Source organism: Panicum hallii, chromosome 9 (assembly GCF_002211085.1).
Source record: "Panicum hallii strain FIL2 chromosome 9, PHallii_v3.1, whole genome shotgun sequence".
Classification (NCBI taxonomy): domain Eukaryota; kingdom Viridiplantae; phylum Streptophyta; class Magnoliopsida; order Poales; family Poaceae; genus Panicum; species Panicum hallii.
The window spans coordinates 69,505,445-69,531,658 of record NC_038050.1 but is presented as its reverse complement, the minus strand read 5'-3'; the positions used below and the strand labels follow the sequence as shown (position 1 = coordinate 69,531,658).

The following is a 26,214-nucleotide window of genomic DNA, read 5'->3' as shown; positions in this document are numbered from 1 at the left end:
ATTGATTGATACTACATCAGTACACTTAATTAATTTCTGTGTTCTCTTCATTCCTTACAAATGAAACAATGTCGTACAAGATACAATAACCTCGTAGTTGAAAATCATTTGTTTTTACTATACCTGTATGGCCCTATATATGCTTGCACAACCCTAAACAGACAGAAATGAGAAATGTATAGGATAGATAGATTCTCAAGGAGCAGCCGACTCCAGGTCTCCGGTCTTCTTAGCCAAAGCCAACTGCTGCTCCATCTTCTGAGCCTCGCGTTTCTTCTGCACCTTCTCACCGTAGAGGTAGGAGGCGAAACCCCAAAGGGAGAGCACGAGCGCAATGCCCTTGGGCCCGTCGAACTTCTCGTGGAGGAAGATGACGGAGAGGACCTGCGACAGCGGCAGGAGGACGGCAATCATGATGCCGGCGAGGAGCGACGAGGCGCAGGTGATGAGCCCCATGATCCCCAGGTTGAGCAGCTGCCATGACACGGCGTCCCAGATGAGCACCAGGTAGTAGTTGGTCTTGCCAAGCCCGAACGTGGCGGCCTCGCTCGGCAACGCCTGGAAGTCGCTCTTGATGGCCATGCCCAGCAGGCACACCACCGTGCCGGCGGCTCCCATCACGGCCTGCATCTGCATCACGGTCACGTAGGGGGGTGGCACTCTCGCGGCAGGTCCCGTGCGGCGGCCGTACCGGGCCATGGCGACCTCGACTAGGGGCAGGACGAGGCCAGCGAGCGCGGCCGCGGCGATGGCCTCGCAGAACCCTGTCCAGTACGCCCTCGAGGACTCGCCAGCAACCTTCCCTGCACCGGGGCCGACTCCGAGCACAGCCGGGCCGATGGTGAGCAGAACAACGGCGTTGGCCGAGAAGGGCGTAAACCGTAGACCGGCGAAGATGAAAGCGAAGACCGCGGTGAAGGCGAGCTGCGTCGCCAGAAGCAGCGACGACGTGGACAGCGGCAGCGCCTCCGAGCCCAGACCGTAGACGAAGCAGGAGACGGCGTAGAACGCCCCTAGGATGGCCGCGGCGCCTGCGAGGCGCGGTGGGAGGAGCAGGTTGGCGACGCCGTGCCTGCGGCTGCGGAAGAGGGAGACGCAGATGGGCGGGAGGAGGAGGGGCCAGCCGGAGATCTGCAGCATGGCGGACAGGAACAGGCGCTTCCCCCCGTGGACGAAGTAGACCCGGAGGAGGAGCGGGCCGCCGGCGCCCATGAGGACGAGGCATGCGCTGAATATGACCAGCAGCGACGGCCTGTAGCGCACCGGCGCCGGCGCGGCGGTGGTAGTGCAATCAGGCGACGTCGAGCTGGACGCCTTGTTGCTGCCGGTTTCTTGCATGGCTGGACTGGCACTAGCGGTTATGGTGGCCATGGGAGATAGATGATGCTATGCCTCTCGCTGCAGGCCGCTGCAGGCTCCTACTCCTAGTTGGCAGGAGTTTAGAGGCTCAGCTGCTCAGCTTGTCGTATGCTTCTGCTTGTACTTGGCTTGATGATTTGGTTGTGTGCCTGCCTCTAGGGTTTATATAGAAGCCGGAACATGTGATGAGATCCAGATAAATGAAGCTAGCGAAGTTGGTGAGTCAACACAAAAGCACGGAATGGGGGAAGAGAAGACAAGTACACACGTGCAGTTGCAGCCGGGCATAAAACAAGTACACACGCCACAGTTAAGTAAAGTGGCCTAGTTGTTTGTTTCTCAGTTTCAGATATCATATCCATTATTCGTCCTGGGCTCTGCAATTATTGTAAATTCTGCTATACTCCACATGCAGATTAGGATTTATAAACAAAATCCTAATCGACTGGGTGGCCTTGATATCCCTTTCAAATCATCATAAGTAGCCCTAGCGTTTGCAAGCGTTTGAATTAAGAAGAACTTTTCTGCGTTTCTTCGTCTTGTGCGATAATTAGTTGGGCTTTATTTATTTTAAATTTGTACATTTTAAGAGTCATGTAACAACTATTTCCAACATGTCATGTCCTTTCTCTGTCCTGACCGGGTAAAGCATGCTTGTTGATTGACCACAGGGACAGGGAGCAACATGTGAGCAAACCGGTCAGCGTTCCACGGCCCTGGACTGCTGCTCGTTTGACCGGTACGCCGCATGCGTAGGCAACCACCATCCACGTAGGACTAGGAGTTGCTGACGTGTGATGGCCTGATGGGTGTACCAGTCCGCGTCGGCGCTATCATTATTAGCGATAACGAAACTGAGCTACTAGCATATATATTGGACTAGTTGCTGCCAATCACACATCGCGAGACAAAACAAAACTGAAGCGCCTCCGCGGAAACTGCAGCGGGCTGCGATGCGATGACCGGGTAATTAGCGCATGTGCGCTGATCAGTGCGCTATCTAGTTATGTTTCCGTTAGAAGAAATTAAAAAGATATTTAATTTGTTCGACCGGCTCCATTATTCTACTAGTACTGTATAGTTGGTTCAGGCACAGCAATCTACTGTTGCTGTAGATTTCAGACTGTATCTATTCTGAACATACGAAACTATATTTGAAACGGTTGTTGTGTGTAGACTCTGGAGAATGGCCTGTAGGGATGCAGATCCAAATTTTCATGCACCGTGCCGTTGGAGCGTGCAGTTTCAGACTTTCAGCTGCAAATATATAGTGCATTTGGCATTGCATTTTCACTTCATTAATGCCTAGTAGACTCTTCTTCTGATGGAATGCTAGTGGACTCTTCCCGTGCAAGGTTTCAGAGGTGATGCTCGTCGTTGAGCCGGTCTGATGATGGTGAGCGCGGTTCTTATTGCTGGGAGCAGCGAAGACAGTTGGAATTAGCTTGTAAAAGCTGCTGTATCCCTCTTTCGTTTGGGATTTCCCGGTGTCTCGCCCAACTATCCTGGGAAGGGTGCTGTCCTTTCACTTTTCCCGGTCCGCGTTGGTTCAGCTTAACAACGATTCAAGCGCTGAAACCGAATTCACCTACTGCGAGAAAATCGACTCGGCTCCATCATGACCCAGCTTTAGTTTGTCTGAACATTCTTTCCTTAGATCATCATCCGAGCTTTTGATTGATATCATCGACTCTTCCTTGGTATGGTAGGTAAGAGCGCGCACTTCATTCCACAAAGGTGAAAAGGATCGGACAAGTGGACGGGTGCAGGTAAATATTTTTTTCTGAACGTAAACACCAGGAAAGTTGCAGACTTATACGATTATGCTATGACTGTGGTTGCCTGTTCGGGTGAGCAGTTGGTTGGATCAATAGCAGGCATATATACAGCACCAGCTAAGCATGATTTATCCTCTGGATTTTCAAAGATCAACGTTCAATATTTGCAGTCGCCACCTACCAGAAAAAGAAAAGGAAATAGAAGACGAGCCGCCTGCGGGAAATCTTCTTTCAGAGAGCCCGCGAAGAAACACTTGTTTCAGAGACTTCAAGGCATGCCAAGGTTCAGAGTAGTCATTACTCATTAGTACAATAATAGCACGGTTCAACTGCGAGGACATATTTCCAAGTGTCTGCATACTTATATACTCGCAGCCTCTCAGGTCATGCTTACGCACAAGTTAGCTAGCTAGCTTTACTAGGCGTGGGGTGGTAACGGGTCATAACTCTAGCGCTCTCTTCACAACCCAACTTGACTCTTAAAATTGTATAATATTTCTTAGATTATGTAGACTAAAATTTAAGATCTTTCACCACTCCTAAGCACTGCATCGTTCTGTCACCTGTGTGTGTACAACAAGTGGTGATAAACTTCAGAAGTAGGTTTGAGCAAAACCGAACGCCGCATTATCGTGTGCATTATTTCCGTTGATACCATGCAATAATAATCATGGAGTAAGAATTTTCTAGGCAGTTACGTGTATCATTTCCTTTTGTTTCGTAATAAGAAGTTGGTAGTAGTACGATGAACGTACGGACTTGCCCTAAATTTGGTCCACGCGTGCATGATGGAGCGATATACTAACATCATGTTGAGCTCGAAGTAGTGAAATCCAACTATACTAATCGGACTGTGACCAAATAACTAGTCTGACGCAGCCGTGTAGTATAGTATAGACATGTAGGTGCAGGCGGCCGCCCGCGCGCGTGGAACCTACAGGTTCAGGTTAGTTGAACGATTAGCGCGTGTGTTCCGATTAACCTTGAGACCACCCAACCCAACGCTCTGAACCCGGCGGTCTTACCTACTCTGCTGGGAAGCAAGAAAAGGTCAGAGTAATGCGACAGTTCAACCAATGCTGATGGCTCTGATAAGTCCCTGCAGACTTGCATCTATCGATCACGTACGGTTGTTGTGTTCTGTCCGGCATGGTGCTTGGTACATAATCACACTGCAAGGTCATTTCGTACTCTGGCTGGTAAAGTGGTAATCGTGGTAACTTGGAGCAAGTAACGTGTGTGTGTTCTTTTCTTTTTTTGAAACTAAGTAGCTTGTGTTTGGTCAGACGGTTATACACTTGTACAAACAAAGAAAAGAAAAGGACGCAAAAAACGAGACGACTGTTGCCCATGGGCCAGCTGATCGGAACGTCCGTCAGAAGCCCTTCTTGATTGGGCTGCACCATAGAAATGCTTCGGAAATGGCCCCTCTACCCGCCGCCACTCAGCCAGCCCAGGGTACACGCTGGCTCCCCGTACTAGCAGCGGCCCGTCACAGCGAGTTGCGGTGTCGGCCGTGCTGCGGCCTTCGGGCCGGGCCGGCAGCGGTCATGATCATGGTACTGTACAGCACTCATCAAAAGTCAAATTGCTCAAAAAAAAACTCATCGAAAGTCAAAACTACGAAACATCAGGAGCACCTTATGGCACTAGTTGAGATTGGATCGATAAACAAAAGTTTTTGGAGTATTGGTCTTAGTTCTTGATTGGGAACTTGAGAGTTTGGGTCCACTAATAACTGTTAAGGTAAGCAAGCAATTTCTTTCTTAGATGCACTCTAGCTGCAGGTCAGGGAAACTACTTTAGCACCTCCCATTCGCAACAGAGTAAAGGGGCGGTTGCGTTTGTACCTGCCACATGCATGAGCTGTGCAATTTGTCCAGTGTTTATTTGGACAGGGTGGACAGATTCTCCAGTCCCGCACGGCTGTCGGAGCAATTTCCACCGTGGGGAAAATATTTAGAACTTGCAAGTTGCCATCAAGGCATCAGGGGGCAACAGGTTGACGAGTCCAGGTCCCCACTTCTCCTCGGCTCCGCCGTCTTCTGCGCGCTCTCGCCGTAGAGGTAGGAGACGAAGCCCCAGAGGGAGAGCACCAGCGCGATGCCCTTCACCCCGTCGAACTCCTCGTGGAGGAAGACGACGGCGAGGACCTCCGAGAGCGGCAGGACGAGCGCCATCATGATGCCGGCGAGGAGCGACGAGGAGCAGACGATGAGCCCCATGATCCCCAGGTTGGAGAGCTGCCACGAGACGGCCCCGAAGACGAGCATCAGGTAGTAGTTAGTCTCGCCGAGCCCGAACGCGGCCGCCTCCCTAGGGATCGCCTGGAAGTCCCCCGCGATGGCCATGCCGGCCAGGCACACCGTGGTGCCGGCCGCGCCCATCACGGCCTGTATCTGCATCACCGTCGCGTACGAGGAAGGCACCCTCGAGGCGGCGGGGCCGCTCCGGCGCCCGTACCTTGACATGGCGACCTCGACGAGCGGCAGCACGAGCCCCAGCAGCGCGGCCGAGGCCACGCACTCGAAGAACCCCGTCCAGTACGCCGCCGCCGGGCCCTCGCCCGCTAGCTTCTCGGACGACGGCGCGAACCCGAGCGCCGCCGGGCCGACGGTGAGCAGGACGACCGCGTTGACCGAGAAGGGCGAGAACCGGAGCCCCGCGAACAGGACCCCGGAGACCGCGTTGAAGGTGAGCTGCGTCGCCTGGAGCAGCGAAGACGTGGACAGAGGCAGGACCCGCGAGCCCAGCGAGTACGCGAAGCACGCGGCGGCGAAGAGCGCCCCGAGGACGGCCGCCGCGCCGACCAGGCCGGGCGGGAGGAGGCGGTCGGCGACGACGCCGCCGTCCTTGCGGCTGCGGAGTAGCAGGGAGATGTATAAGGGCGGGAGGAGGAGCGGCCAGCCGGACACCTGGATCATGGTGGAAAGCCACAGGCGCTGGCCCCCGTGGACGAAGTAGGCGCGGATGAGGAGCGACCCGCCGGCGCCGAGGAGGACGAGGCCGGCGCTCAGTATGACCGGCGGCGACAGCCAGTGGCGCCGCGGCGCTGGCGCATTGCTGCTGTCTCGCATGGAGAATTGGAGATGGAGTGACTGACTGACTGGTATTAGCTAGCCTAGCTTTATTAGCTGATTGGCTTGATGTTATATGTTTCTTGGAGTTCTCCTTGTACAGGATCTCTCCAGATTTGGATGGTGCTTGCATAGATAATACTCCGTAGTATATTAGATCTAGCGCACGTGGCACGTGCGCCAGGGACACCCGGACCGCACGATCTGGCGCGTGCCGCATGACCGCGTCATCCGCGCGCGACCCATCCCGTTCCGGGCGCAACCTTTTTGCTACAGGACGAAACAGTAGTGCAGCAGATTTAGCAGTGCAAATGGTGAGACGGATGACATGTCGGATGGGCGGGCCTGATGTTGAAAGAGCCCAAAAGAAGCGGTAAGAATTAGGTACGGAAACAGGCTGTGAAAAGTGGATGAAGATGAAAACTACGTGTGGGAATTGGGAAAGGCAGCGGAGAAGAAGAGTGGTGAAAATCGAACAATTCAACCGCTCGACAGCATACCATCTACGCAAAAGATGAAGATGCAAATGCCGCGCTGCCAGAAGGCGCCTTGGTCAACTCACTAACACCAATATAAGATTAAAGACAAAAGTCAAATAACTAACCTAGTTTGAATAATTGGGCTAGGTGGATATATGCTGCATTCGACGGCTCCTCTGAACATTGGACTAAATAAAAATAACTAACTTATCCATATCTTTTTAAAACATAAAAAATAATTTGTCACTAACTTACTCTCTAACGAAAGTTCACATTGCAAGACAAAAACTATATTACTCTTAATGAACACAAAGAATTATGTTTCGACATAAGACATTCCCTTTTGTCATGTACTTGGCTATTTGGATATAATAGTGACAACGAATCAACAAAATAAAATCACTTGAATGATTTTATTTCAAATACAAAGGAACTCAAATGCGCAAATACTTGCACGGGCCATCTTGCTAGTATTTGGAACTTACAAGTTGCCTGCCATCAAGGGGCAACAGGTTGACGAGTCCAGATCTTCGTATCTCCTCGCCTCCGTCGTCTTCTGTGCGCTCTCGCCGTAGAGGTAGGAAACGAAGCCCCAAAGGGAGAGCACCAACGCGATGCCCTTCACCCCGTCGAACTTCTCGTGGAGGAAGACGACGGCGAGGACCTCCGCGAGCGGCAGGACGAGCGCGATCATGATGCCGGCGAGTAGCGACGAGGAGCAGACGATGAGCCCCATGATCCCCAGGTTGCAGAGCTGCCACGAGACGGCCCCAAAGATGAGCAGCAGGTAGTAGTTGGTCTCGCCGAGCCCGAATGCGGCCGCCTCTCTATGGATCTCCTGGAAGTCCTCCGCGATGGCCATGCCGGCCAGGCACACCGTCGTGCCGGCCGCGCCCATCACGGCCTGTATCTGCATCACCGTCGCGTACGAGGACGGCAACCTCACGGCGGCGCCGGAGGTCCGACGCCCGTAGTTCGACATGGCCACCTCGACGAGCGGCAATGCCAGACCCAGCAGCGCGGCCGAGGCCACGCACTCGAAGAACCCCGTCCAGTACGCCGTCGCCGAGGCTTCGCCCGCTAGCTTCTCGGACGACGGCCCGACCCCGAGCGCCGCCGGGCCCACGGTGAGCAGGACGACCGCGTTGGCCGAGAAGGGCGTGAACCGGAGCCCCGCGAACAGGACCGCGGCGACCGCGTTGAAGGCGAGCTGCGTCGCCAGGAGCAGCGAAGATGTGGACAGGGGCAGGGCCCGCGAGCCGAGCGAGTAGGCGAAGCACGCGGCGGCGAAGAGCGCCCCGAGGACGGCCACGGCGCCGACGAGGCGGGCCGGGAGGAGGCGGTCGGCGACGCCGCCGCCGCCCCTGCGGCTGCGGAGTAGCATGGAGACGCATAGGGCCGGGAGGAGGAGCGGCCAGCCGGACACCTGGATCATGGTGGAAAGCCACAGGCACTGGCCCCCGTGGACGAAGTAGACGCGGATGAGGAGCGACCCGACGGCGCCGAGGAGGACGAGGCAGGCGCTGAGTACGACCGGCGGCGACAGCCAGTAGCGCCGCGGCGCTGGCGCATTGCTGATGTCTTGCATGGAGAATCGGAGATGGACTCTTCCTTCCAAAAAAGATTGGAGATGGACTGACTGACTCAATTGGAGATAGCCTAGCTCTGTTAGCTGATTGGCTTGATGTTTCTTGTAGGTCCACTTGTACAGGATCTCTCAGATTTGGATGGTGCTTGCATAGTTGCATAAAAAATAATCTCTCAGATCAGTGCATGCGCCACGTGCGACGGGGACACCGGGCCGCTCGATCTGGCGCACATTAATATCGATTTGGAAACAGATTCAGCTGTGTTCTTAATGTTCTTATTAATATCGATTTGTCAATTGAAATATAAATATCTATTATCACATTTGTTTTTTTCAAGAATATGCTTGAGCACATGTTTTATTAAGAAGAGAAGGGATTACACGATACAAGCAACCGATGCCACTGCACACAAACACAACGCACTGCCTCATAAAGCAAGAGAGCAATATGCTACACAACACGAGAAACTACGAGCCTAATGAAGCCACCAAGCGTGTAGTCCAATCTTGCCTACAGCAAAGAGACACCACCTATGCTAGGAGACGAGCGTGTAAGAGAAAGCGACCACCTCAGCTCCACAAGCAAAGAAGTAAAACACGTCGCTGCTGCTGCCAACAAGCCAGCCAAGAGACCATCAAGCAACACACACCTGCGAAAAGAGAAATAGCCTGTCAAAACCAATCATAACACCCACACAGATGCAACACAGAGACATCCTCAAGAGATGCCTTCAGGAAGAACACGACACTCAAGTGCCGTCGTCGCCCATCTAAGAGACTAAGTTTTCACCAAGGATACGAGATCAAGGTCACCACAATGCCTCCAGCAAGGTGAACACATCTGAAGACGTTCGTCATTGTTTGCGCCAGCTGAAGCTAGGCAAGACTTTCGCCCGTGACCCAAAGATCCTTCCTCCATCCAGTACCGCAGCAGCAGGGCATGAGATTGAAATCGACGAGCACGACGATTGTAGTAGCGCAGGGTGGAAGAAGAAGGTGAAGGCTGCCGCACCAAAGATGTGCCAGCCATGGCAACCCAAAGCCACACCATCAGATTCCACCTTAGCAACCGAGGGGGGCGGGCGGGATGTCCACATGACCAAAGGGGTGGAGGCGGCGGCGGCAAGGGCCGCCCACTAACACACCTCCGAAGAAGACCGAAAGAGGCGGCCTGGATGGCGGCAACAGGAGGCGTCTCCCAAGCGGTGGCCACCAGCGGTGGCCACCAGCGGTGGGAGAGCGCCCTCGGGAGCACGCAGATCCAGACCAAATGGGGTCAGATCCGGTGCGAGGTGGCCGGAGCGACCCTCACAGCGGCGAGCACGGTGACCTTGACGACCTCGAAGTGGGGGAAGAGGGGGGAGGAGGAGGGGGAGGAGTGCGGAAGACCAGCTTCGGCCACCACCGCGGACCGCCACTGCCGCGGCGGCAGCCAACAGAGCTAGGGTTTACCTGGTGGCGACGGGTACGGGCGGTCGCCCCTGAGTCGCCCAGGGGAGGCGATGCCGGGGGAGTGGGGGTTTTTTCCTCTGCGGACTGCGGTAGGCAACTGCCTTATTATCTTTGGTTGAATATGCTTATATATACGGATCTCAGAATGATGTAGACATCTGCAATTGAGTTTTCACCCATGTGCAATCAGGCAGAAAGTCATAGAGACCTAGACTGACACGCATATTTTCATCTCGTTTAGGTTGTTGGATACAGACGTACATTAACCATAATCTTCACGTTGTGGTAGGATTATTTGTTTTCAGAGAATCAAGCTCTGATGTCAACATCCCACATGCACTTCTCAATTCGCCGCCTGCTGCGCGACCTTCTTCGCCTCCAGCTTCCTCTGCGCGTCCTCCCCGTAGAGGTAGGACGCGAAGCCCCAGAGCGAGAGCACCAAGGCGATGCCCTTGGTGTCATCGAACTTCTCGCGGAGGAAGATGACGGCGAGGACCTCCGACAGCGGAAGGAGGACGGCGATCATGACGCCGGCGAGGAGCGACGACACGCAGACGATTAGGCCCATGATCCCCAGGTTAAAGAGCTGCCACGAGACGGCTTCAAAGATAAGCACCAGGCAGTACTTGGTCTCGCCGAGCCCGAACTCGGCGGCCTCCCGTGGCATCGCCTGGAAGTCTCCCTTGACGGCCATGCCGAGCAGGCACACCATCGTGCCAGCCGCGCCCATCACGACCTGCATCTGCATCACCGTCACGTAAGGGGGCGGCCCGGTGCGTCGGCCGTAGCGCGCCATGGCGACCTCGACGAGCGGCAGCACGAGCCCGGCCAGCGCCGCCGCGGCGATGGCTTCGCAGAACCCTGTCCAGTACGTCCTCGACGACTCGCCCGCAGGCCTTCCGGAGCGGGGACCGACTCCGAGCACCGCCGGGCCGATGGTGAGCAGCACGACCGCGTTGGCCGAGAATGGCGTGAACCGGAGCCCGGCCAACAGGAACGCGAACACCGCGTTGAACGCGAGCTGCGTGGCCAGCAGCAGCGAGGACGTGGACACGGGCAGCGCCTGCGCGCCGAGCGAGTAGACGAAGCACGCCACGGCGAAGAGCCCTCCGAGGAAGGCCACGGCGGCGACGAGGCGCGCGGGCTGGAGGCGGTCGGCCATTCCTTCCCTGCGGCTGCGGAAGAGGGAGACGCATATGGACGGGACGAGGAGCGGCCAGCCGGAGAGCTGGCTCAGGGTGGACAGCCACAGGCGCCGCCCCCCGTGGACGAAGTAGACGCGGAGGAGGAGCGGGCCACCGGCGCCGAGGACGAGGCATGCGCTGAATACGACCAGCGGCGACGGCGAGCGCGAGGTGCTTGGCGGTGTCGTTGTTGCATGGCTGATGTTTTCCATCGATGAACAGCAAAATTGGAGGTATGGATGGACTTGAGCACACACTGGCTAGGCAACCTATATATTGGACAATGGTGCGTCGCTTGTGGCTTTGAACTTTAGCTTAGATGGTGTTTGCGGAATGGTCTATCTGCTTGTGTTTAGAACTGGTGATATTACATATGCCGTTGGTTTGGTGTTCGTCGGCGCAGAACTCACTTTATACAAGTACACGAGCAGTTGCTTGTCTAGTTCTGACCTTAAGAGATGCCTTTCTGGCCGGAGCTCTACAACGGAATCTCACAATCTCCACAAGTTTCACGCGCCTAGTAGTTTGCTACACATAGTTGTACGCAGAGATTTGGATTTTAAAGGGACTTTCGTGTTACCATCACGCAGCCGTACGGTGTACCCTCGTGAATCCTGTATCGGCCGCGGCTGAAACTGCGCGTGCCGCCACCAGCGCGCGCCGCCATTTTCCCCGCGCTTCTTCGCCTTGTTCCCGGCGGCGGCTTGCGTCCGCCAACGCGACGCGGCGGCAGCGAGTTGCTGGATCCATCGCTGCAGGACCGTTGTGGGGCGGTTGGCCTCTCGGATCCGCCCGGAAGATTTGGTCCGTCAGCATCGGATTAGCCTTAGGGCCCGTTAGAATCCACCCAGAAATCGTTGCACCTAATCATAGGTTATATAAATTAGGCAAACAATCCGGCTAGGATTTGTTCCATGCAACGGTTAAGCACAGTATGTCTTTTATTACTGATCCACCAGCGGGCCACAGCTTCAAAGCCATTCACCCCCTGAATGTTTAGAATGTCAACATAGGAAGTTCAAACTTCAGTAGCAACACAACAGTGAAAAAATAGGTGGTGAATAGATTCATTCTCCCCACAGAAGAAGCAAGTTTTATCTGCAATGTTTTTTCTTTTGGACAAGTTATCTCCTGTCAGCAGCTTATTGTTGCTGAGCGGCCACAAAAACACCTGCACTCTAGGGAGTATCTTCAGCCCCTACACCGCGGGAGAAGGCACCGGTTTGATACCGTTGAAACTAACAATAGCATACAGGGATTGTACTGAGTATACTTTGCAGGAGTTCAAACTCCAGATGATCGCATCACAGTCGTTAGAGAAAGGGATAGATTCAGCAATATTACAAATATGATACCAGAGAGACATGCCATGACTGGACACTGTCCTTCTGAAAGTAAATTTTAAATCTGTTCCATCCCAAGCCTTAACGACAGTGATGTATTTTTCATTCATAATATTGTAGAGCGGCTAGAACTGAATAGACAGGCTTGAGTTACCAAACCATAAGTCTTCCCAAAACCTGACCATTCTACCGTCACCTATCTTCCAGGAGTTCCCCATTTTAGCTGTCTTACAGGCCCAGAGAACACCTTTCCAGAAAGGTGAGGCCTCCAGTTCGGGACAACAAAAAATATTTGGCTCACAGGTTTTGTATTTGAAGTCAACAATTTTCCTCCAAAGGAACTCCTTATTCAGGTGGTATCTAGAGATTCAAGAAGCCAGCATGCAAAGGTTCAGGTGTTGGATGTCAGGAACTCCCATACCCCCATATTCTTTTTTTTTTTTTGGAAACCATTGGCCAATTGGCTAGATGAAACTTCGCCCCCTGTTTATCCCAAAAGAAATGAGCAATCTGGGAATTAATAGCCTCAATAGTCCATTTGGGGAATTTAATAACAGACATCAAATAGATTGGAATACTTGCTAAGCAAGATTTAAGGAGGGTTAGTCTACCCCCATAAGAGAGTGTAGCCTCCCTCTCCAACCTGCAATTCTTTTTAAAATTTTGTCAATCACAGGCTAGGCTGGATGTCCTCTTTTCTCAACTTCTGGTAATGGAGAGGTATCCCTAAGTAGTTGAAAGGGAAAGACCCTACCTTGCAACACAAGAGCCTAGCAAACATCAATGTTTCCTCTTCCTCCAGACCTAATCCCAGCATATCACTTTTGTCATAGTTAATTTTCATACCAGAAAGGTGCTCAAAGCAGGCTAGGATCCATTTGAAATGTCTGGCTTTAGTTGAATTATTTCAAGGAAGAGGAAAGTATCATCCGCATATTGTAGGCTGATAACCCCTTCATGACTCACATCCTACAACAAGCCCGAGATAAGGTTGTTGTCTGCCGCTTTCATAAGCACCCTAGTAAAGACATCAGCTGCTAGGTTGAAAGGAAGGGGTGATAGAGAATCCTCTATCTTAGGCCTTTACCAGGTTTGAAATAGAGACTATCGTCATTATTAATTCTGATGCAGAGAGAGCCATCCCTCACCACACTTCTAATCCAGCTGATCCACTTTGGGCTAAAGCCACAAGATGTCAACATCTCTTCCAAGAAGTCCCAACTAACTCTATCAAAAGCTTTTTCGTAATCCAATTTAAGAATAATCCCGGATTCTTTTTTTCTAGCTATCTCATGAATAATTTCATGAGCAGCCACCACGCTCTCAAGGACAAATCTGCCCTTAATAAAAGCAGATTGGTTGGGAGCAATAAGCCTATCACAGATTTTTATCAATCTGTTGTTCAAGACTTTCGAGAAAATCTTAAAACTACAGTCAAGGAGGCTTAAAATTACAGTTAAATAGGCTGATAGATCTAAACTTCTTAAGGTTTTGGCTTCAGGTTCTTTAGGCCACCTTCAGTGGCTGAATCATGGGCTGACGTAGCACCCAAATGAATCGATTCATCTGCTGGAGAGAGCCTAATTTTAGAATGAGAGAGAAAATTCGACTTGTGCGGAATAGAAAAAGAAATCAAAGCTATCTTTCGTGTGTTGTACACAGGAACCGACCAGGGAAAGGAGGAGGAATCTGGTATTTTATTTACAGTGGGCCCAATAAATAAAATCGGAGGAGAGAGAAAATGTATGTTAATTTGGAGCATACATGGCGTCCACGAATGGGTTCATACGAATCGACCATTGCTGATGCTCCTACGAATCAAGATGACAGTGCCATAGTTTAGCCTGGCCAAGTTCAGATCCCCAGAATCTAGCCTATTGAAAAGGGCCAAAAGATCATCCTTTATAACCCCCTCAAAAATTTTGGTAGAACAGGAAAGTGAGGCCATCAGGGCCTGGAGCTCCATCAGCATACGAGTCAAAGACTGCAGATCTGATCTCCTCTTCTGTGAATGAGGATTCCAGCCATAGATTTTCCTCACCAGTGATTTTCTCCTCATCCTTCCAGAAGCTATTTTCTAAACCACCAGTAGCATTATTTCTCATCCGCGTCTGGCTCAAGTTACCACTTTTGCCCTCGCGGTCTAAAAAAATTAATCGACAGCCTCTCTTGCATGGAGAAAAAAGGAATGCTATGCGCACACGCATACATCCATCTCGATCGTTTTTTCCTGCCCCCGGTTGTCGGATTCACCGTTGCTACCAGTGAGTCTACCACGTCCGCCGCCCGATCCCCGCCAGCCGCCCCCGGCCGTCAATCTGCGTCAGCTAGCTTGCTCTTCTATTAAAAGCCAGGCAGCTCGCCCGTCCTATACCACTTCACGTCTTCACTCCCCTCCGCCCACACCTGGACAAGTACCAAGCAAAGCATAGCAGGAGAGGGGCAGAGAGATCAGAGAGGGATTTTGATCGTTTTGCCATCGCCATGGATCGTTCTCCGAGGGGAGAAATAGGAGTATGTGGGAAGGGGGAGGAGGAGGGCAGCGGAACCAGGGTGGCGTTGCTGAACGGCGAGGTGGACAAGGAGGAGTGGCAGGCGGCGGCGGCGGGTGGTCGCAGCGGGCTGCGCAGCAGCGTGTGGGCGGAGTCGAGGAAGCTGTGGGTGATCGTGGGGCCGGCCATCTTCAGCCGCATCGCCACCTACAGCATGAACGTCATCACGCAGGCCTTCGCCGGCCACCTCGGCGACCTCGAGCTCGCCGCCGTCTCCTTCGCCAACACCGTCATCGTCGGCTTCAACTACGGCCTCATGGTAAGCATATATGGTAGACCTTGGCGACCTGCTTCATTCAGTTGCTTGATCGATATACTTACTACTCGCTTTCTACTTTGAGATGAGATAACGTTTCAGTAGTCAGTTGGCTGCTGATTCATTCGCGGCATTCGATCGTGCGAGCAGCCTAGTAGTAATAGTAGCTGGGACCGGGCTTTCCATGGGTTTACGCTTGAGATATTAGTCTATTCGGAAAACAAGAAAATTAAATAAACATATCCTTCGCATACATTTTGTTGTGATCTGGGCCATTTACTGTGAAATAATACACGTACTAATTTGTTTTCTTTGTCCTATAATCGTCAACTATTGATGACTGTAGTTGTAGCATATCTCTAAATAAATAATTAAAGTTGTGCTGATCTTCCCTCCACGTAGTGTGTTAGTGCAAGTTGCCCTTTTAAGTGGGAAAAAATAAGTGCATTTTTTTGCCAAGTTTAAGAAGGATCAGAAGTAATAATAGACGTCCTTATTAGAATCCCTCAAAGCTTTCTTTTTAAAAAATTATCTTAAATCATTTATGCAGCTTCTAGGCACCACCACTTATTTAGTCGGATTAAGGCAAACATTGTAGTCTAGATCAGTGAGATTTGTACCAGTCGTATGATGAGTGCAGCTTTCTTCTTTTTCCCCCTCAAAACTAGAATTGTTAAGCAAATCGCCGGGGCAGTTAAACTAGTTTGTCATTCATACCAGGACAAAACCGTAGTATCATCGTATATCATGGTGACGAACTACTTTTGACTACAACCTTGACGCATGAATGCTTGATGTCCACATGAGCAGCAAGTGGATCAATTATTGCTTGTCATTCCCTTCAGGTATGTAATTGGTGGAGCCGTAAAGCACTGCATTGGGGGGGGGGGGGGGGGGGGGGATCATCTGTGTGTTCGTGTGGCGCCGCCGCCGCCGGAAGCCCGAGCCGGCCGGCAGTTTTGCTCACCAGAAAAACGGACAGCAAAAGGAGAGGAAAAAAACAGATGCATATGCATGGGCTAGCCGCAGCTTTCTCGCCTCCCACGACCGGCAAGACATCCTCCAACAACCGTAGTGCATCATCTCTCTTTTTTTTTCTGAAAAAACTAGCAGGAGCACCTAGTGCATCGTCATCTCATGCATACTTGCGCGAGCTTTTGCTGCCCAAGGCTGACAACGAACTCACGCCAAGCACAGCGACTCATAAGTACAGCCGCGCCATTGCACGTGCCGTGATCAAGCCGAGGGGTTATTTTTAAAACTATACTTTTTAGGGGGTAAAAGAAAAATAATAATTCCTGAGGGCCGGATGATTCGTGTGGCGTGGGCCGATGGGCGCCGCTCGAGTAGCCTACCAGGCCGCAGGGAGGCGGAGGAAGTCGCTCGCGCGCAACAATGTCCACACGTGCCGAAGGGGCACCACGCAGGACGGTGTCCACGCCCGTTTGTTTCCGCGCTTTGCTTCCGTCGTCGCTGACGCTGGTTCCGGGCCTCCGGCGAGGCTGGAGTCCCCAACACAGCCACGCAACTCCAACGCCCCCCTGCCTATTAAAAGCCGGGTCTCTCGCGGTCCAATTCGGAGAGAAAGCCAGACCGACAGGAGTCCTCCTCCTCCTCCCTCGAGAAACATTTGGACTCCAAATTTTGCAGAGCTAGCCTCCCAGAGACAGAGAGAGAGAGAGAGAGAGAGAGGGCTCTTTGGTTCGATCGATACGATGGCCACGGACAAGCAGAGAGGGGACGAGGAGGACGCGTCCCGGGTGGCGCTGCTGCACGCCGACGTGAAGAAGGATGAGTGGCAGGTGGCGGCGGCGGCCACCGGCGACGACAATAATCTCGGGCGGAGGGTGTGGGAGGAGTCGAGGAAGCTGTGGGTGATCGTGGCGCCGGCCATCTTCAGCCGCGTCGTCACCTACAGCATGAACGTCATCACTCAGGCCTTCGCGGGGCACCTCGGCGACCTCGAGCTCGCCGCCATCTCCATCGCCAACACCGTCGTCGTCGGATTCAACTTCGGCCTCATGGTACGTGCGCCGCCGCCGCCGCCTCGCCGTCCGTCCCAGTTTCCGGTCGACCCATCCGAATCCAATGCAAGCCCCGTTGGCTCGTTTAATTTCGCGACCCTTCTATTTTAGGCGGCCGGGCTCCCTAAGAATACCGTTTCAATCACGAAAGCCAGCCAAAATTCCTACGCTTTCCCCCCTAACTAACATTAGCACAATAATAATGTCACGCAGTTTAGGACTACGTTCATATACGTACAAAGATCCTCTCTGCAGTGAAAGCCTTTCTCTGCTATTAAAAAAAATTCCTCTCTCTAAAAAGCTCGTAGCCTACCTGCAATCATGGATGTCAGCGGCAGATGCTAGATCGGGCTAAGCTTAAGCTCTAGTAGCACTAGACTTTTTTTTTCTTTTTTGCGAACACTAGCTGTTAGCTTGTCCCAGCCACTTGATTTGCACGGTGCTTGCGCACGACTCCTAGCAAGTGAACCGTTCTTTTTTTTTCTTTTACCAGGCGACGCAGCAGCTCAGCCGCTCTGCTGTGGCAGTTCTACAGCCCTACGCTCTGGAAATAGTTCTTTGAAAAACGACACAAACGCATGGATGGGTCTAGTCTCTGGCATGATCGGATCCTTCCAGATAGCCTCCTGCTTTCTACTCCTTGCCAAACGCAAACGGGTCGAGAAAGGAAAGACGGTGAGAAGGATGACGAACTCTGGATTTTCTTACGGAGGAACACTAGCTAGCTCTGGCTGAGTTCGAGCTGCCTGCCTGCCATCGCCGCGGCTCCTGTCTAGGATTCGCGTCCATTGTTGGCCTCGCACGTCGCGCCTCCGGTTCCTCAACTTTAAAAAGCTTATCGACAGAATCCCAGAAAGCTGAACTTGTCGTTGTCAACCGGCTTGGACAAAATGCAGCCATATGCGTCTTCTTCGACGGTATTCATTCCCTTTGCTGAACGTCAAATCCAGGCTTCGTCAGCGTGATGAACTCATCATAGGTAACTGGATAATCAGCGTGCTAGCGAGTACTAGTTGCCATTCCACGGAATATATAGGACCGCAGCACAACGCAACATCGTTCTGGGTTGGTAGTTGCATCGTCTTTTTTATTCAGAACAAAATGAGTACGTCTTTTTCAGCTGGATATGTATAGACACGTAACCGTAAAGGATATGTTCACATTGAACACCGAATTGTACTAGAGCAGCACAAAACAGAAAACTGCATTGATTATTCCTGCCTGTTGCCACCATGGCTGATGAACGACGCGTGGCATACCTGCATGTCACCACTGCACCAGCTGGGCATGGCGAGCGCGCTGGAGACGCTGTGCGGCCAGGCGTTCGGCGCCCGCAAGTTCCACATGATGGGCGTGTACATGCAGCGCTCCTGGCTGGTGCTCCTCATGTGCGCGGTGCTGCTGCTGCCCATGTACTTCTTCGCCGAGGACGTGCTCCTCCTGACGGGGCAGCCGCCGGAGCTGTCGGCGATGGCCGGCCGCGTCTCCGTCTGGTTCATCCCGCTCCACCTCTCCTTCGCCTTCCTCTTCCCGCTGCAGCGGTTCCTGCAGTGCCAGATGAAGAACTTCGTCAACGCCGCCGTCTCAGCCGCCGCGCTCGCCGTCCACCTCCTCGTCAGCTGGCTCTTCGTCGCCAGGCTCCGGTTCGGGCTCGTCGGCATCGCGCTCACGCTCAACTTCTCCTGGTGGGCCACCGCCGCCATGCTCTTCGCCTACGTCTCCTGCGGCGGGTGCCCCGAGACGTGGCACGGCTTCTCCTTCGAGGCATTCGCGGGGATGTGGGAGTTCGTCAAGCTCTCCTCCGCGTCGGGCGTCATGCTATGGTACGTGCGGCCGAAAGCAATTGTTGTTTGTTTAAGGATGACACTGCGCCTCAACTGTGCGATGACTTTTTTTTATTACTATGCCTGCAGCTTGGAGAACTGGTACTACAGGATCCTAATCTTGCTGACAGGAAACCTCAAGAACGCGGCGATTGCAGTGGATGCGCTCTCCATCTGGTGATTATTATTCATCGTCCGCTTTGTTTCTATCACCTCTCCAAGGCACCCACCAGAATTAGGATCTGACAGCGTATCGTTTTCCTTGATTGTGTGCCTGCAGCATGACGATCAACGGGTGGGAGATGATGATTCCGCTGGCATTCTTCGCAGGCACCGGGTAAGTTTTCTCGCTGTACATCTCGTATTATGCATGCATGATGCACACGCTAGGCCCTAGGGCGGCAAATTTCTTCTCGTATTAGTACCGTATATCACCACCCACTTGTCTCCAAGATGTTCATCATGATGGGATAACAAAATCAAAGACGCGCCGATAGTGGTGGAGCCGCTGCCACCAAACGTGTTCTTGGCCATGATGCATAGTAGGCTCGATCTTCGTGTCCTTCTTATTCGGACAGCTTGCCACTGCGTGCTGTCCTGCCCCCGGATTTACAGCATCGCAACGTGCGCTCGAGCTGCGTTCCACACTGTGCGAAACGAAGCGCTTGCGTTGCTGAGCATTTTCCTAGCTTCTGTCAGTTGGCTTGGCTGCAATGCCGCTGGTCTTTCGTGGTAGCACCACAGCCACCGCACAGGAGCTTGACTGCTCAACTCGGCTCCCGTTCACACCCCCATACGGGCTCCGTTGTGACCGTGCACACCGCTAGCTACGCAGGCGGCTGCCGTGACCAAGTGCATCTCGCGTCGCGAAACCCCGTCCTTGCATTGTCACGGTGGTTGATTGAGAGACAACCATCCTGTAAACGTGTGTTCACGCCACAGAAACTTCCGCCCGCTAGATTGCGATAGAGTACGTGTCCCGTGGAAACTAGACGATGGAGCGAAATGATGGATATCCGAGAACCCAGAGCTGGGACTCGCCAGTGTCCGGAGGAAAGGGACGGAAGGTCCAGGGATTCCCGAAATGACGAGCATGTGCCAAGTGACGTCTAGGCTGCCGGCTTATCCTCTGCGACGGGGCCAGGCAGCCAAGTTGCAGGGGGCGACGGGCACAACACGAACAATGATTACCTGACATGTTTTGGCATGCAAGATGCAGGGTCCAGTGGGGCCAAAGCCTACGTGTCGACTGTGTCCGGCCCATTCTAGAGTCAACAACGAGTAGGTAGGATTCGTTTTTTTTCTTTTCTTGAATACTCAGAAGATCTAGTATCTTCGTATTAAGATAGAAGTTTAGAAATTAAACATCAGCGCTAGAGTAAGAATTTTACCCGGACCAAAGATTACAACAAAAGATGACTTAATCACAAACTAAATAACCTAGCTTGACTGCACCCGCTTATGCGAGTAATAAATGGCCGCGGCGACTGTATCTGAGCTGCCACGTTTTTTTTTTACACCATGCTGCGTTACGAACGTTACTGACCATGAGAAATGGTAAGCGCTGCTGCTGTTCAGTATACCTCGGTTAAAAAAACATTGTTAATATTCGGATTTGGTGGTCGTCGATCCTTGCAGGGTGCGTGTGGCGAACGAGCTCGGCGCCGGCAACGGCAGGGGCGCCAGGTTCGCCACCATTGTGTCGTCCATCACCTCGCTGGTGATCGGGCTCTTCTTCTGGGTGCTCATCATGGGCCTCCACAACAAGTTCGCCATCATCTTCACCTCCAGCTCCGTCGTGCTCGACGCCGTCGACCACCTCTCCGTTCTCCTCGCCTTCACCGTCCTCCTCAACAGTATCCAGCCCGTCCTCTCAGGTCAGTACTCAGTAGCGTGCGGCGGGTTCACATTTAATCTTCGGTAGGCTCGACAATTCTACGGGCCTGACAAACAGCCCATATAGGCCCATATTTTACTTGGATTGGCCCGCCCGATAGGCTGTACTGAGCACTGACTGGCCCAGCTATTTGTTCGTCGCCGTCTTGTTTCAATTTTATCAGGTGTGGCCGTTGGGTCCGGTTGGCAATCCATGGTGGCCTACGTCAACATCGGCTGCTACTACCTCATCGGCATTCCCCTGGGCATCCTGCTCGGATGGCTCTTCAACCTCGGCGTGCTGGTACGTTGTGAACCGTGCACATCCCTCTCCCCGGCCGCCGGCCACTTTTCTCTCGACCACGACCAGTAGTGCTACCTCCACCAACACTGCCTCGCCGCCTGAAATGCGAAACTTTTTGCAGGGAATCTGGGCGGGCATGATCGGCGGAACCGCCGTCCAGACGCTCATACTGGCCACCATCACGGTCCGCTGCGACTGGGAGAAGGAGGTCAGCCACCCTACGCAGCTTTCGGCTAAACTGCAAGAACACATTTCTGACGAAGTTTTGTAGATCCAGTAGATATAAACCAGATGTTTTCTGAATGTCGTTCGTCGATCGAGAGCTAACGATTTTGGGGGTGGTTTCGTTTTGCAGGCCGTGATCGCGAGCACGCGCATGGACAAGCTGTCGCAAGTTCGGTGATGGCAGAGCAGGATCTGGTGTACATATACGCACCCGTGATTTCCTTCATCCCTGCGATCGTACGTGTGTCGGCCTGCACCGATTTTTTGCTGAACGGAAGAACAAGAAGAAGCTCAAGGGAAGCCGTGTAACGGGATGGACGGTTGCCGGAGTGAAGATGGAGGTTGGCTTGGCCCTAATGCCTGATCTGTTGGCTTTGCTTGTTTCACTGATTTCTGTAACCATCGTCTTCTGTGGTTAGGCGAGAACATTTCTCGTCTTTGCACTAGCACAACGTGCGAGCATGTCCCATCCAAAAGAAACTAAATAGCATGCCGAATGGATTTTCCATAAAGGAAAAAAAATCTGAAATGTTTCTCTCCCTTTCGGTTTGTGCCTTTGTGGCGTGTGTAGATGCTTGAGATCATCCCGTTTCTCGTTGTTTCAAATTTTCTGGGGCCAAGGTCCAGTGATGGCTTTAGCAACTGCTTGATGCTCGTGTCATTGCCATGGGTCGCCATCTTGCAGTCGCACATGAGCTCCGGATAAAGTCGCCTAGGCGCTGACCCTTTCGCGTACGACTATTGCGGGGATTGTTTTTTGACGGAATACAACCTTCTCTTTGACCGCCGGCCAAAGATGCTCCGGCGACCGGTGGTGCGTTGTGTTTTTTGTCTGAGACAGCCGTCCCGTCTCGTGCCTGCTGGTCTTGAGTATACTGCGTATCACAGCTGGAGGCAATCAAAGGCTTCCAAGTAACTGATGGTGCTGTAATGGCCTATCTAAGGAGCATTACTCGATCGCCAAAAGAATCTTGCAATTCTGGGGCGCATTCAAATCGAGATCGGACATTTTTATGATGTACACTAGAACCCTAATCTTGGTGCGGGTACCCGGATGCGAGCACGAGACAAGATGATTGTCTGTAACCTGCACGGTCTTGCACCACACAGATCATCCTTACAGGCACGCCAAAGTAAATCAATCAGACCTGGCTTAACGCAGCAATGTCAGATTTCTCCTCCTCGTCCACAGCAGCAGACCCCGATCCGCTGGGCCGTTCTTCCGGCGCTCCGGTGATCGGGACGACCCGCTTGCTGCCGCCGTACTCCTCCGGGGCGTCCGGATCCGTCCGGCCCTGCCGCTGCCACGACACGGACCGCCAGAGCGACGCGAGCCACCGCGGCGTCCGCTCCACGGCGTCGGGGTACCCGGCGAGGCTCGCGGCGCGCCGGTGCCTCCGGACGGCGGCGAGCTCCTTCATGACGTGCTCCGGCAGCCGCAGCGTGTGGCAGTCCGGCCGCGTGTCCATGGCCGACTGCGTCCGCCGGAAGTGGAACTCGTGGGACCGCGCCACGCCGAAGCTCATGACGGACTCGGGCGTGAACGGGGCCACGAGGCACGCCTCGTCCCGCTCCTCCTCCTCCTCCTCGTCCGGCTCTTCCCGCACCGCCTCCTGGCGCACCGTCAGGTCGCAGCTCTCGGTGGCGGTGGGCGCCGGAGGCGAGGCCATGGTGAGGTCGGCGCGGCAGAGCGGGCACGTGACGGCTCCGGCGAGCCAGGGGTCGATGCAGTCCGGGTGGAAGACGTGGCAGCAGGCCGGGAGCACCCGGAGCTCGTCGTGGTCCTCGAACGCCGCGAGGCAGACCGCGCACTCGAGCGGCCCCGACTTGGCCGCGACGCGCGCCTTCACGTCGCCGTAGACCGCGGTGGGGAACGACTCCACGGTGCCCCTGTCGAGGCCGGCCTGCGCGCCGCGGTCCGCCCGGGCGGCGCCCGCGGCTCCGTCGGCGGCGGCCTGCTGATCCGGGGCGTAGCGGGACGGCCGGCGCGGGGGAGGGCGCGCCGGCGCGCAGCGGTTGATGTAGATGGAGAAGAGCGTGAGGACGACGAAGGCGGAGATGAGGACGACGAGCACGATCACCGTGGTCGGCGTGAACCCGCCGGCGGTCCTGGAGCGGTGGTTGCCGCCGCCGCTCGTGACGTTGATCGGCTGGGCGAGAGACGGCCGCGCGGCGGTGGATAGAAGCAGGAGCAGGAGGAGCGGCGGCGGCGTGGTATCGCGGCGAGCCATCGCCGTCCCCCGGGGAGGGGCGGATCGCCGGCCGCCGTAGGGATCTGGCCGATCGCGTGGTTGTGGAGGGGCGGGAGGATGGAGAGAGAGGTTTTGAAGGAACCGGAGGTGTTAATTACGCGGGCGCGCCATGTAACGCACGCGAGGCCGAGCGGGGCCGGCCGGAGCTGGTCGGGGCCGCTGACTCGGGGCAGGTGACCCGCGCATGCGTGCCAGAGGAGCCGTGGCCTCACCAGGTCAGGGCTGGTGCTGAATGGATGCCGGTGTGCTCCAAGCCTCCAATTCGATCGCACCTGAGATTCATGCCTGCGATCTGTCCAAGCTGCGTGTCCGCACAATAATTCTCTTGTTTAACGGATCACCTCGCCGCTGACCTTCTCCCGCCGCATGATTTCAGCTGAAGCCTAGCTAGCCGATAAGCCTGCGGTTTGTTCGTGATTTGATAATGCGGTTGCTTACGGAGACTGAACACTCTCTCAGGAAAAGGAAAAAAAAAACTGAAAGCCGAGTCTCGTTGAGGTCTCTTGAATTTAACTTTGAGTTGAACGTGCCCACTCTGCGGCACAGGGTGATGGCAGCTGCATACCACTTGGCACCGTCTCGGGACGGAACAGACGCGCTTGCTAACCGAAGGGCCTTTGCAAGCGGCGCGACCTTTTTGTGGTCGTTTTCCACCGCCACATCAAGGACGAGCTCTACCTTCTCACCGAAAGGCTCCCAAAGCATAAAGCATTGGTTGAGCCTGATTGGATGGCATTATGCAAAGCATTTGGCTGAGTTTGTCCGGGATCAGATCGCTTTCCGACCGGCCTGCGTCCCCTGCGTCATGCATGGTATGTGTCCATGTCGATGTCGCTGTCACTTGGCTGGTTCGCAGCCTCCTAGGTAACCTCCATCCCTTAACCTCACTCATGCTAAGGTTAAGATAGCACTTAGCATCCGATGCTGAATGCACGGTTGACCGTAAGGAATCAGACTCCTAAGAGTTATTTTGTAACAGGAGGTTCCCTCCCCTAGCGTAATTTTCTTCCTTTTTTTCATTTTCTTTTTGCGTAATTTTTTTATTTTTTATTTTCCTTTGCCTAGTCCCAGCCGGTGACTGGGTATTAAATTTTGGTTCCAAAATTTTTGCTTCTAATTTTTTATTTTCCAAAAGTTTTGAAAATCTTTATCTCCCAAGTTTGATCTTAAGTTTTTGCTTCCAAATTTTTTGTTCCCGAAATATTTTCTCCCAAATTTGTTCTTAGATTTTGTTTTCCATATTTTTTTCTCCTGAAATTTTGTTCAAGATTTTTTTAAGTTTCACCGAAAGAAAACCTTTTTCTGTGATTTTTTTATTTCTGACCTTTATAATTTTCTCTTTCTTCAATTTTTGTCTTTGCAATTTGATCAAACTTTATGTCTATAAATATTTGTATGTAATTTTTGTGTATATAATTCGATAAAAATTTGGTCTCTATTCGTACAAATCATAGCTGGTGAAAGATGTAATTTCGTTGCTTTGATAATTAAATTCGGGTTTGCTCACGGTAGGGGGAAAAACTAGAACCGGCATGTTTCAGGCGACATGCGCTGTGAGACCGTCCAGCTTGGATGGTTGGCTGCAGACGCAGTGTGAAATCTAAAATCCAGTTCGCCAACTCCCACGGCGAGTGCCGTTGAAATCGTTTTAAAGCGTGACGTAGTCATGTTGTCTTGATTTGTGAATCGTTCAGCGCTCCATCGATAATGTGCTAGATCTCTTTTAATTTGTTTTTTCTGGGTGCTGTGGCGTAGTCAATAATATGAATTTCATTCGGTACCTGACGCCATAGCTTGGAATCCCTCATCATGTCGCGTAGATTATTTTAGGATCAAGATAGGATAACGGATTGGGAATGTGGACGACTGACTTCACGCGGGCCAGAATTTTTATCAGCGAGTAGCCCAGTACCATCAGCCCAACGCTGCTTATGGGCCGGCTAACATTTAAAAAGTTTGCAGAGATACATCATCGGCCCAGAGTTTGAGATGCGACAAAGCTGGGTCTTCCGTCTTCGTCTTTCGTACACGGTCTTATTCTTCCTTTTCTTTTTGCAAAAAAGGACTTCCGTGTACCGTCAGTGGATGTGTTCCTTCGTTGTGATGAATGCAACGCGGAACAATTGTGGACTTCTGGATACGAAAAGAGGTACGATCGTCGCAGCAACTTGGAGCCGCTCGCTATTACCTACACGGATGACGCTGACGGGCGTCTGAACCCTGCCCTGTGTAATGCAACGCGAATAATTCAGTGCAAGGACTGGCCAGAGCATCGTATTCCCTGGGGATGACCACCATGCGTTCAGGCTGATGGAAGAAGAATATATCGATCCGTGGCAGAATAGGCCGGCAGAGAGGAGCAGACGATCCGCGTCACGAGCAGCGGCACTGCGCATATGCAGCAGAACATTGCCGCATCGCGCGCCATCATGGTCCCTCCGTGGTACGCGCGCACCGCACGATGGAATCACAAAGCCCTAGCAATCCTAGGCTCCAGCTCCAGCGGCGCCGATCGATCATTGTGCTGCTACGTGGCTCTAGCGTGGACAGCGGAGTGATGTCACGTCGGCGAAAGGTCCCGGACGCGACGGGCACGAAGGTCTAACAAGCAGCAGCAGCAGCAGCAGCTACACGCAAGGACGC

General features: G+C 53.2%; 6 protein-coding genes across 6 annotated transcripts; 1 reads left to right on the top strand and 5 right to left on the bottom strand.

Moving 5' to 3' along the window:
* Positions 1-25: 25 nt before the first annotated feature.
* On the bottom strand, positions 26-1,507 carry LOC112876338 (purine permease 3-like). Its single transcript, XM_025940427.1, has one exon. The coding sequence runs from the start codon at positions 1,369-1,371 to the stop codon at positions 196-198; it is 1,176 nt and encodes a 391-aa protein (XP_025796212.1). The 5' UTR covers positions 1,372-1,507; the 3' UTR covers positions 26-195.
* Positions 1,508-5,004: 3,497 nt separating this feature from the next.
* On the bottom strand, positions 5,005-6,238 carry LOC112876997 (purine permease 3-like). Its single transcript, XM_025941189.1, has one exon. It carries the CDS (start codon positions 6,212-6,214, stop codon positions 5,117-5,119), a length of 1,098 nt encoding a protein of 365 aa, XP_025796974.1. The 5' UTR covers positions 6,215-6,238; the 3' UTR covers positions 5,005-5,116.
* An 816-nt stretch (positions 6,239-7,054) lies between these two features.
* Positions 7,055-8,343, bottom strand: LOC112877696 (purine permease 3-like). The gene has a single exon (XM_025942054.1). It carries the CDS (start codon positions 8,279-8,281, stop codon positions 7,175-7,177), a length of 1,107 nt encoding a protein of 368 aa, XP_025797839.1. The 5' UTR covers positions 8,282-8,343; the 3' UTR covers positions 7,055-7,174.
* A 1,547-nt stretch (positions 8,344-9,890) lies between these two features.
* Positions 9,891-11,259, bottom strand: LOC112877559 (purine permease 3-like). Its single transcript, XM_025941891.1, has one exon. The coding sequence runs from the start codon at positions 11,127-11,129 to the stop codon at positions 10,077-10,079; it is 1,053 nt and encodes a 350-aa protein (XP_025797676.1). The 5' UTR covers positions 11,130-11,259; the 3' UTR covers positions 9,891-10,076.
* A 5,387-nt stretch (positions 11,260-16,646) lies between these two features.
* On the top strand, positions 16,647-21,860 carry LOC112875038 (protein DETOXIFICATION 27-like). The gene is made up of 8 exons (XM_025938720.1): positions 16,647-17,092; positions 18,374-18,915; positions 19,006-19,092; positions 19,196-19,252; positions 20,554-20,792; positions 20,976-21,094; positions 21,216-21,302; positions 21,450-21,860. Exons 1-8 carry the CDS (start codon positions 16,784-16,786, stop codon positions 21,495-21,497), a joined length of 1,488 nt encoding a protein of 495 aa, XP_025794505.1. The 5' UTR covers positions 16,647-16,783; the 3' UTR covers positions 21,498-21,860.
* A 454-nt stretch (positions 21,861-22,314) lies between these two features.
* LOC112875039 (E3 ubiquitin-protein ligase Os03g0188200-like) lies at positions 22,315-23,812 on the bottom strand. The gene has a single exon (XM_025938721.1). The coding sequence runs from the start codon at positions 23,548-23,550 to the stop codon at positions 22,462-22,464; it is 1,089 nt and encodes a 362-aa protein (XP_025794506.1). The 5' UTR covers positions 23,551-23,812; the 3' UTR covers positions 22,315-22,461.
* Positions 23,813-26,214: the final 2,402 nt, after the last annotated feature.

Coding starts and splice junctions, on each gene's coding strand:
- LOC112875039 (XM_025938721.1), bottom strand. CDS start 23,550: ATGGCTCGCCGCGATACCACGCCGCCGCCGCTCCTCCTGCTCCTGCTT.
- LOC112875038 (XM_025938720.1), top strand. CDS start 16,784: ATGGCCACGGACAAGCAGAGAGGGGACGAGGAGGACGCGTCCCGGGTG. Junction 19,093..19,195: donor GTGGATGCGCTCTCCATCTG/GTGATTATTATT, acceptor GTGTGCCTGCAG/CATGACGATCAACGGGTGGG. Junction 20,793..20,975: donor TATCCAGCCCGTCCTCTCAG/GTCAGTACTCAG, acceptor CAATTTTATCAG/GTGTGGCCGTTGGGTCCGGT.
- LOC112877696 (XM_025942054.1), bottom strand. CDS start 8,281: ATGCAAGACATCAGCAATGCGCCAGCGCCGCGGCGCTACTGGCTGTCG.
- LOC112876338 (XM_025940427.1), bottom strand. CDS start 1,371: ATGGCCACCATAACCGCTAGTGCCAGTCCAGCCATGCAAGAAACCGGC.
- LOC112876997 (XM_025941189.1), bottom strand. CDS start 6,214: ATGCGAGACAGCAGCAATGCGCCAGCGCCGCGGCGCCACTGGCTGTCG.
- LOC112877559 (XM_025941891.1), bottom strand. CDS start 11,129: ATGGAAAACATCAGCCATGCAACAACGACACCGCCAAGCACCTCGCGC.